General features: G+C 24.5%; 1 protein-coding gene across 1 annotated transcript in view; it reads right to left on the reverse strand.

The window, feature by feature from the left end:
* Positions 1-2829: 2829 nt before the first annotated feature.
* Positions 2830-12254, reverse strand: part of LOC129609479 (headcase protein-like) — an 88251-nt gene continuing 78826 nt past the window's right edge. Inside the window, exon 3 of the mRNA XM_055521400.1 lies at positions 2830-3133. Within this exon, the coding sequence (XP_055377375.1) occupies positions 3088-3133 (46 nt within the window). The 3' untranslated portion in view covers positions 2830-3087. The remainder of the gene's footprint in view (positions 3134-12254) is intronic.

A 12254-nucleotide genomic window follows, 5' to 3' on the forward strand; every position in this document is an offset into this window, starting at 1 on the left:
TGTAACAATAATATTGTGTGTATGGGTCAAAAATTACTGAATACAAAAAGTAGGTGCACAAAATTTATTTTAAATTATTCTAGAAATGCTAATGAGTGCGATTCTCTTGCATGTTTATACATACGTATATAGTTCATATACATATATTTCAAAGTAATGTATTGATATTGGACAAAAAGTTTCATTTGATTATTAACTAGCATTTGATTATTAACCCATGGTGAGATACTCGATGACAAATGAAAGGAAGTTGCGTAATTTTTATTTATTTGTTTTGGGATTCTTTACCTGGTGCGTATATACAAATAATAAATTGAAAGACATTCTGACACATGGACGGCCACTTATAAGTAGTTGCTTATGTGAGAAGCATGAATTTCCCAAATATTATACCAAAGGATTTGTAACAATTTTCACTTTTCTTTGCAGTCGGTAATGATGGTCAGCGTAGAATTCTCCCGCAACACAAATTATGGATACCATGGAGACTTTTTGAACCACTCGTCATATAATCACATTTGTAGGCTTTCAATTTTCAGCATATGAAATACGATACCTACAATATCTTATGATACCTACCATATGATCATATTTGTTGATTTGGAATTTTATTTTAAAAGAGGTTGGAATAGCTCGATTTTTTTCTAGAAACTATCGCGGGAATTCTGTTAATAATTTCCCACAATTTCAATAATAATAATTTTCTCGGCAATACATAAAGCACCTGCAGAAACACATTAATTAATTTTTACATATGTATATAGAAGCTATAGAAGAAAAAGTGGACTGCATTTCACAGTATACTTCGTGTTCTTTTACTGTTTGTAATTACGACTTAAAAATTAATATTTTTATGCTGTTCAAGGTGTTAAGAAGTGCTAACTTCTTACTATAACAATTTTAAAAAAGAGTTTAAAATAAAACGTTCTCTTAAGAGAACGTTTTATTTTAAATAACGTTTCTAAGACGAAATGCTATTTAAAAGAAAACGTTCAAATTAAGTGAACTAGATAAAATGTCGAATTTGCAATATAAACTGCTCAATGAAATTCGTGAGATGAAAATTTTTTTTAATATTTTATAAGCCATTCGACCATTGCAATATTTTTCTCAGCCATTCGACCATTTCTTGAAAAGACACTTACGAGTATGCCCAAGGTCCTTATTCAATAACATTTTATGATAAAATTCATCTTTTCTAAAATGAATTTCTAAAATGAATTCAATTAAAAAATATTGCCGTGATTTGAATATCATTTTAAAATCATTCAAGAATTCAGTATTAAGTAGGTGCTGTTATACATTTTTCTTTTAAGTAGTTGGTCGTTCAAACCGATTCAAACATTTTGTCTTAAAATTTTAATTTTTTCATTTTTTTTTGTCTTAACAAAAATTATCGCGATTTCATCTCAATATATTCAAAATAAAGGTGTTTAAAGGTATAAAATATATGAAAATAAGGGTACATGAATTAAAATGAAATATGAACAAAAAAAAAAAACAAGAATGCCACAATTCCACGCACATTTTCTGTTGTTTTTCGTTTTTTTTTTTTTGTATTTATTTATTTTGTATACAAACAACGTAAAACATAAAAGCACGAATGGGCGACTTCTATTTTTTGTCTTATTGTTCTATAAAAAATTGTGTGTGTAGTTTATTAATTAAATGCAACTTTATTATTTACAGAATCACACAATAATACAAACTTACATTAATTTTCGGTAGTTTTGGTAGATTTATACTTTGTTTTTGTCGTTGTTTATGGGTTGACAATGGTTTTTTTTTTTGGATTTTTGATTTATTTTAATTTATTTTTGAAAAATTTTCATGGATCTAGTTATATCCATACAGAGACTTAAAAAAGAGGAATCAGACCTGAATACAAAAATAACTTGGTTAAAAAATTGAATATGCGTGTAATTAGTATGAGAGTTGATTTTAAAATTTAAATTTAAAAAAAGATCATCATGTACACTTTTGTGACTTTTGCTTTTGGTTCACTAAAGGCCTATTTTAATTATACAAGTATATTTGCATATAATTATTTTTATGAATTAAATATATAAAAATATAAAATAATAATTTTGTATTTAATTAAAATGACAAAATATAAATTTTAATTAAAATAAAAAAAATGTGAAAATCAAAATAATTATAGCCTTGAAAATTTTTATTTGGGTCTAAATTTAGGCAAAAATAAAAAACCTTTAGTATATTATTTACTTTTTGAGAAATGTGAGTATTGTTACATTATCGGCGAAACAGGAATTGATTTGTAATTAAATATGGAACATTTTTGGTAAATGATAAAAATTTTAACTTGAAATTAAATGCAATTGCCCCACATATTACAAAAATCAATTGTTAAAATTGAAAACATTAATTTTTAAATATTTATTTTCCACCAAAAGTTTTTGAAATATTCTTGTGTAAAATATTTAATTAACGAGATGAAATATTTAAGAAACATTGACAACTTTTACGTCTCCCTTATATGTTATTTTTATGGTAGGATACGAATAAAACACCCTTTGTTCCAAATTTCAATCATAAAAACTAAAAGCAATTAATTACAAGTAGTAGGCTTGTGATATTTGGCCGAGTAAATTATGTTAGTTTGCCTTCACAAATATTGCGTTTGTGCAGCACAAATGCCTTTTTATGTCAAATTTTAAAAACTAAAAAAATGCAAAGAAAATTACAGTGAGAAAAGAACCTCTTTTAATATATTTTAAATTAAATAAGTGAAATTATTTTGTTTTCTAATTCTGAAGGCACTTTCTGTTACAACTTGAATTTTAAAACTAAGTATTGTCGAGTAATTTAGTGTAGTTTTGTAAATCGAATGCAATTTTGAATGAAAATCCTGTTATATAGGAGTAAAAACTAATCTATAAACTTAAATATTGAAGATTTTTATGCGTATTATGCAGTTACTCCTTTCAACTGCACTTTGGTACAGGCCGACTTAGTTAGGAATGCTATACCTTAAAATATTGTGTTATGTTCGGGTTGTTTTATTCTTGCTTGAGGGTATTAAGTACATAAATTAAAAAAAAAAATTTAAAATTTTGGTTTTTTCAATTACCGTGTATTTTGTGAATAAACATCGAAAAATTCTGTAACATACCTGAAAATATACAAATAAAAAATTATGAAATTAATATACAAATTCAATAAATTTCTTTAAAACTATGTGTGTAAAAAAATATGTGTGCATATAATTATAAAACTTTCTCTTGAAGACAGTCACAGTTTTTGAACATTATTCTTTTAAATTGTTTAATTAATTACTTAATTATTAGTTATAAATAACACTTAAACCTAATGAGAAGAAAATTTTTCGAATTAATCCGGAAAGCTTCCTTTGTTACGCTCATTTTTTAAATTTTACGCAGTGAAAAGGTCAAGGAGGAAAAGGGAAAATTTTCTATTTATGAAATTTTGACAGAGAATATTAAGTTTGTATTTCTTAAGTTTTTAAGGAATCACATTTTATATGGGAGCAATTTTGAAAGAATATTCAGCATGTAAATGTCGAGTCTTTTCAACTTATAGAGTAGAAGGTTAAGAACCAAAAGATTGAAGCGAACGAGACCTCTCGAATTAGCCTAAATGCTGTGAGAGCACTTCTGTGCTTTCAAAACTAATGGTTAGTCAATTTAACTAGTTATGGAAGTTTATGACCATCTAGTTGCGTTTTAGATTGAGTTAAAGTCCTCCACTATTGATAGATCTGATGACAGTTTTTGAATGCCTATCCTTGTCTTTTCGATGATTTTTAACACCCGTATTAAAAAAAAAAGAACTTAATATATTTTACCATACTGCACTTTGGGAAGTAACAGATAGTATTAAAACTATATCTGAGTAAATTTTACGTGCTTCCTTAATTTCAAAATTCAAGGTATGATTAGTAATATTAATAAAATGCAAGTACTTCGATATAATTAAGTAATTAAGCTAAACTAATTATTTAAAATTGATGCAAGAATACAATGTTGAATTAATTTTTGAAATATGAAATGCAAAGAAGACCTATGCCATTTTCTTTTAAAAAATACATAATATGCAGTTTCACATTTAATCTTTTCATTTACGTAATCGCCTCAAAAACGAATGGATAAAAATTTACGTGTATATTAAATTGACCAGATGCAAGTTTAATTGTAAATTATTTAATTTATATCTCTTTCCGTTATTTAATAGCTTATACATTATGTAAAATTGCATATTAAATAATTATGACTGTTTTAAAGCGGACCATAATATGAAAACAAAAAAATATGAAGGGCTACTCAAAAAATCTTAAAATTAAATTATGATTATGTTTGGATGTGAAATATTCCGAAATCCCCTGCTGTGATAGTTTTAATTTTGCACACAAATTAAAGAAGAACATTTTTACAAAAATTTAAAAATTAATTTGTTAGTGGCTTTCCCATAGTAGTTTTAATATTAAGCGTAATTAAACAATCCGATTTTAATACTTTAATTAGTAACGTAGACTTACTATTTCTTGCTTACTTTGTAATTACATTGAATACATTTTTCTTTTAATTGGATTTTACCTTTCATTAAGATAAAAACTAAAAAACTGGAAAAGAAACACAAATAACACTAATTGTCTTAAACTTACAAGGCATAATGTTCTTTAATTTTAATATTTTAATGAAATTTTTATTATAAAATGCGCTAAAGTAAATTTCTTCCTGGAATCAAAAATTGGGTCTTATGAAGTCTCAAGTTTATTTATTTATTAATTTTTTTTTGTTTAATTTTTTAATTTTCGTTTTAAACTTTATACTAATAAGTACGTATATCAATTCACCATCGGAAATTTTGTTGTGCATACGCTTAACCTTCACAAAAAAATAAAATTTCAATGTGATAAAATTTTGCATGAATTAAGTCTTTATATAAAATATACATACACAATGTTTTCATGCGTAAAAGTTCGTTTGTATGTATGCATTATATTTTACCCATTAAAAGACTTTGGAGTTAATAATAACATCAACATAATTTTGGCTGTGCTTTATTTGCAGCTAAATCTACAGAAATTTAAATTTTAAAATTAGAAACTCTAGTCATCCTATAGGGTTAAATAATCGCCTTATATCTAGATTTTCCTTATTTCATTTTTTAGGAAAACTGTTTTTACTCGTTAGTCATTACGTTTTCTTACTTTTTTTGCTGAATATGTGGAAGCATACACTACTCCGCTAGAGTTTTTTTTGATTCCTAAAATAGTGCCACAAGTTACAGAAATTTCTAAAGTTTATTCAGTTTTTTTTTATTTAAAAATTCGATTTCTAATCATAAATAAAAGATTTTATGAAAATTAATAAAATTTTTACTAATGAAATTTGAATACCTTTAAATTAGCTCTCCCGGAAAATTTGCAAAATGTAACTTATGGTATTTTTGATCTAACATAATGACATAATTTAATTATGCAACACAATATTTACGTTAGAAAATGTAAACAAAATTGCACAAAAAACAAAATGACGTAATCTTAGTTCTATTTAAAATAAAAATTAATAAAAAAAAATTACTTTGGAATAGGCGCAAAGAATTTAGAACAAAAAATGTAGCGAATTTTTAAGCACTTTCAACTAATTGTACATAGAATTCAAACAGGGTGATTACTTAAGATATTCAATCAAAGAGTTAAAGGGAGAAATGAAGGAAATTTTGAAGAGAAAGTGTAAATTTTTTGAGAATAATGCAAGAAATAAGTGATATTTGAAGAATTCCCCTTGAAAGTATGCAATTATTTTTAATATTTTATACATATTTTAACTTAGCGGCGACTTCATTATGCACAACTCTGTAGTGGCAATTTATCAAATTTATAAAATATTTTCTAAAACTTTTTTTGAACAAAATTTAGTTGATGTTGCGAAAGACATTGTTTTTGAAATTTTCCTCCAGTTCCATACCTCGTAACATAATTGCGCAAATATACCATATGCATACATACATATGTACGTAGGTACAAATCCAATTCCAATGTATAACTATAAATTTTTATTACAAATGTTGTTCTACCATTGTCAATTTCTCTATACCTGAAACATTATAAATATTTTGAATTTTGTAAATTATTACCTTACGTCAGAAATTTTATTACGTTGTACCCAAATAAAAATATTCAAACGTAATCGTATTGTAAATATAATTATGGAGGGTACCCGTAGAATAAATAATGCGAAAAACAAATGTTAATTTTTCTTTGGTTAAATTTATTGATCAAACCTAATATTTTACACTTTTCCACATGTTGAAACATCTAGACTTCGTTCATTCCATAAATGCTTCCCTATAAATACAAGCACATTTAGCAAACAGAAAGGAAGAGAGAGAGAGAGAAACAGAGTTTATAGAAAAGAGGGTGTGAAATGAAGTGTAAAGGTTGCATTGCAAAATGTTCAATAATGTAGATTGGCGATTTGATTAACAAAATAATATTATAAGTTAGAACAACAACAAAAAAAATAAAAAGTAAAAGTGAAAAATCACAATATTCTCCAAATATCAACAAGATTGTCCTTGAGAATTTCGCAAATAATTTTTTTTTTTTTATGTTGTTGAAAAATAAAAAATTGTGAGATCGCGAATAGAAAAAACAGAAAAACTTTAAAAAAGCGACGCATTTTAAAATTTATATGGAGCGTTGTTGTGTCTTTTTATACCCTACATTTTAATGAAGTATGGAGCTTATATCCATTTGAAGAAGTTATTTGCGTAAAATTCTGCGTAGATTTATACATTGTCGTTCGATTATACGATATTTCAACAACAAAAATCAAAGACGATTGCTATTGTAATATGGTCAATTTCAGTAGCGGATTCTGATAGTCGCCGTATTGCTCTGATTTACAATTTAGAATATGTGAGAATGATTCGCTTTAATTGCGGGAAATTTGTTCATTAATAGCTGAGTTATATCCTAAAAGTTTTCAGTAGTCGCTATTAGTCATATTAACAAAAAACGTTTTATAATTAGAATATCATGCTGTAGATGCCTGTAGGGTATAATTCATTCGATTTTTTTTTTTTCTGAGTGATTTGTAAGTAAACATTTCAATTCATTTTTCGTTTTACTTTTTTTTTATTTTATTTTTTTGGATGATTTAATTAAACTTATTTTTCTGTATGAGTGTAAATTATTTACAAAAAAAAATGGAGAATAGAAATTTTACTAAAACTGCTCACTTTTTAGACAATGGGAGCGTTTAATGGGAGAGTTTTTAAAAATTAAAATATGATAAAAAAAAAATATTTTAAAAATTTCAAGTTTAAGCGAAGCGTAAATAAACTGAAAAAAACTTAAGATGTTTTTTTTTTTATCGATCGTCATTTTGTGGTTTTTATTTAGTTTTTTGCCGCTTAAGTTGTAAAACGTCGCAAAAATTATAAGAAATGAAAAAATAAATTAAAATATTTTTTTAATGTTTTTAATTTAGAATATAATTTACTTTTATTTTTCACCAAAAATATTATGTAATACATATTTTATTTAATAAAATTTAGAGGAGGACTTCCAAGTTCAAATTGTGTAATCAAATACTTTAGTATTAAATATTTTGAAATGAAAAATACTTACAGTTCTTGTCAAAAGAAAGTTATACATACGAGTATTTGTAAAATTTTTTTTATGTAAATATTTTGGCAATTCAATTCGGCATATTTGCAGCCATATTATCAAAAATTAAAAATTTATTGGAAGCAGAAATGTATAAATATTTAGATAATTATAACATTTAGAGTAAAACAAAAATATTTCAAAGCTAAAATTGCTAACTTGCTAAATTTTTGCATAATATTAACTCTTTCATATTCTAAATAAGGTTTGTTTACAATAACTCTGTATATGTAAATAATTTTGTATTCTGTATTCTTCCCGATGTAGAAACCCAATTAGTACAGATATGGCATTTTTCTACCACTAATTAACCGATAATAACCTTAAATATCTCGTTAGTCCCGTCACACTTGCTCTGGCCCTGTATAATGTGTATCTCTATACATGACTGTATAATGTGTATACTTAAGTTTTTATTATTTCATTAGTTGGCGATTGTAAACAAAGCTTATGAGTTTACATCTTATCGATTAAACTTATTCAATAACTGTCCTGTTAAATCATTTGTTTTTTATATTATTTTTCTCAATTATCATCATTATTTTTTACAAAATAGATACGCTTTTTACGATATACATTTTTAATGTAATACGTTTATATCATTACAAAGAAATTTTTTAAAATAATAAGCTATTTTAAAAGTTCGGTCATTATTTGCCCTAAAAATCCTATTCACATATATGTAACTATGTTGGTTTTTTCATCTAAAAATTTTTGTTCGTTTTACATTTTAAGAATGCATTCTAGATTAAAATTGAGTTTAAGTTATTACAGATTTATTCACAGATAAAACTAAACACCCTTACGTATAGTTTACATTTGTAAACTATTTTTATTACAAATAGGCCATTTTAAGCTGAAATTTGTTCAATACAAATAAAATATTTTTGTTGCATATCTTTATATTTCAACAAATAATTTTATTAAAACTATTTTCCATTGGTTTCCAAATTTTATGAGCAAATGCGTTATCAAAACCAATAAACATTCTGAATCCATATTACAAGCAAGTAAAATAATTTGATTGCAACTTAAAAATCAATTTCCAATTCAATTTATAATGCAATTTTCTTTTCTCAAAACTGGTGAAAAAATACCTCAGATTTTCACATTCTTATTCAAATCTGAAACCATTCCAAAACCAGTGCGAATGTTACAAAAACTTTAATAAATATTGAATTAAACAGTGTATAACATTTTTGCAGATCAACTCATTAAAATGTTAAATATTTAACATTGAAAATGTTATTAAGAAGAAGAAAAATTTTTATACTTTTACTTTGAACACCTCATTTAAAAAACCATAAAAATACTTCATCTACTATTGAACCAAGAATAAATTAGGAGAAAAAAAATCAACAAACTTTTTCTTTAACACGTTCACTTTTTCTTTTTTTTTTGAAACATTTTTAACCATCCAGGATGTCATAACCATATTTATTTCTCTTAACAACACACACAAAAAAAAACACAATTTTAAAAAAAAAAAAAAAAGTAACAAAACCACTTTTCATTAAGCGAAAAATTTTCATGAAACATTCCGCGGTTTCTAAAAATAGAACAACAATAAGAACAAGAGAGAAGAGAAAAAACAAAAGATTTTACCACCAAAATTACACTAAACATCACTATTATAAAAACCGCATTAAAAGTGATTTTTTTTTCCAAAAATTTTCTTATATTTTTCTCATTTACACAAAAATGCGTAATCTTGAACGTGCTGGTAAAGTAAGAACCTTTAAAAGAACCTTATATAAAGCTTTTCTACTTCAAAATATCTTTACAAAATAGTTATTCTCTCTTATAAGAATTCCTTTTTCATGCTTTAATCATTAAGAAAAAACGAAAAATTTTTCTATTTTACTTTTCTCCTCTTTCTTTTAATAATTTCTTACTTTTATTTTACCTTTTCTCCTTAGGGAGTAAAGTAGTTGAAAGTTTTTAATTGAAAAATTTTCAACTTTCTGTTTTATTGAACAATTTACCAAAAGATTTAAAGAGTTTATGATCCTTTTTAATGACAAAAACAAGAAATAGGAAAGTAAGAAGCAAGCAAATCATAAAATGAAAAACAAGAATAAAATAGAAAAATTTAATGTAAAGGGTAGTAGCAGTATATAGTAAGCGGTAAATAAATAGGGAATAAAATTTCCAAAAGGAAACTTAACAAAAAATCACACCTAAGATAATAACAACAATATTTTAATATACTCGATAGTACCTATAGAGTTACAATTACAACAACATAGTAGAGACGATCAAGTTAAGAATAAGAGAAAATAAAAAGTTCCAATATACAAGAATAATGAAACATTAAATTTGTTAAAGGAAAAATGTTTTCAAAAATGTTGTAAATTTTCTGTAAAATGAGAATTTTTTTTTGTTACTATTTTTGTTACTTTTATTAAATATTATAAGAAATAAAATAAAAAAAAAATATCGCTAGTTTCGCGGAAAATTTATGACTAAAAGTTTTACTTTTAAATTTTACGAATACAACAAAATCATTATTAATTTTCTCTTCTTTGAAATTTACTCACATCACTGTTTTCACATTTTTGCTAATGAAGAACAAACAGCGTTAAGACACTGCTACAATAAGTACCGAATGGTTTAATGCAAGTAAATTTATTATTGTTAATATTGAAAAAGAAGAGAGAAAATCAAAAATAAAAACAAAAATATTTAATTTTCTCTTAATTTTGTTAAATTTTCTCTGTTATTTTGTAAAATATCAGAATTCGAGAAGTTTTGAATGGTTATAAGTGCACTAATAAGAGCATAATAGTAGCTTAGTTAATTAATTTAGTAATTTATTAAAATTATTCAATACTTTGATGTGGACTTCAAATTTTTGGTGTGATACTCGTACTCTTTAAGCGCATTTTGTGTTTTCGGTAATAATTTGTTAGAGGGTTTTCATATTCAGTTGCTTTGAATTAATTCGAAAGATGATGTGCTTCAGGAATACCGTAAAAATAAAATTTTTTATAATACGCTTTTTTTATTAGTTAGAAAAACAAAATCGAATTTAAAATTTGAATCATAAAATTAATAGTGCTAATTGAAGATTAGGAAGATTATTAGGATACTTGTCTCAATATTTATGGAATAAATTCAAAGATAAAACACTTCAATGATTTGTGCTTACATTTACCACTTTAAAATGAAATTTTTATGCTCTATAATTTGTAATGCACAGTTCTTTCCAAGAACATGAAAGTATTTCTTAAATTATTGAGTAAATTTTCCTGTAATCATTTTTAAAAAGATGGACGAGTATTGAGTGGTTTAGTTAAATTAATCACAAATTTGAGTTATACTTGATATGTTTGAAATTTTCTTACAAATCATACTTAAATACAGACTAAAGAACTGCTATACAAAATTAAAGATTTGCAAATATCACAGTTTTGATTAAAAAATTTTGTATAAGATTTTATACTCGTAATTTGTACATCATAATTTCAAAATAAATTACGGAAAAACTTCTTAATATTTTAAATTCAAAAACAAAATTATGTGTGTATGTACTTACTCATTCGTCTCCGACATACATATATACTAATATTAAATATTTAAAGAATATTTTAAGATTCTGTGGATTTCTAAGAAAACAAATGAATACTTGAATAAAAGAGTACAATTTTTACTTTACTAAGTTTCTTGAAAAAAAAAAATCAAAAACCAAACAAGTTCCTTTTGAGAATAAAAATAACACGATTTATAAAAACGTAAAGAAAATGTCCTTAAACGGTAGTTATCCTACACAGTAATACGTATATAAAAATAATTTATGAGAACGAAGAAACGTTATCGTTTTACATAAATTGAAATTAATGAAAGCAAAAAAAATTTTATCAAAAGAAAATTTAAGGATTTTATAAAGAAAACAAAAAAATTTGTGAAGAGTGTATGTTCATTAATAATTCAAGAAAAGTAGTTTTATAATTGCAACAAAACGTTCTTACTTTATTATTAATTTATTAATTTTATACAATGTACATTTTAAATTAAAAGAAAGTAGTCTACGAAGTTTTAAATTTTAAAAGTACTTATTGCTCAATTGCATTTACAATGTAAGAAGAGAAGACGAAAAAAAAATATTGAAAAAATGAAATTTTAATAAATGAATAAGGAGCATTTTTTGAAAATTTATATATGCAAATTAAAATTTATAATTTTTATTTATGGAAAATGAATAAAATTAAATAAAAATTTTAATACCCAGTAATTAAATTTTGATTTTCTTTGAGCTTTTGATAAATAAAAGCTCCAGGAAAATCAAATTTTAAAATTTATTAAAAAATTTTTGCAAACAATTTCGATTAGGAACGGGAAAGGTTAATATAACAAATAAATCAGTTATTCATCCATGAGTTATCCGTATTGGTGTCTGTCGCTCCTTCGGTTTAGTAAATTCTTCTTTTAAATTATAGAATTTAACTTAAAAGTTCAATATTTTGAGAAAAATCAAATAAAATTTCATATTAATTGAATATTATTTTGTTGCATTATTGTTTGGTATGATATTGTTTCGAACATCATACTTTATTAATACATTGACCATACAAGTTTAATTTGGATTTTGTGCTAA

Source organism: Condylostylus longicornis, unplaced genomic scaffold, assembly GCF_029603195.1.
Source record: "Condylostylus longicornis isolate FDR11 unplaced genomic scaffold, ASM2960319v2 ptg000004l, whole genome shotgun sequence".
In the NCBI taxonomy this organism is placed as follows: Eukaryota; Metazoa; Arthropoda; class Insecta; order Diptera; family Dolichopodidae; genus Condylostylus; species Condylostylus longicornis.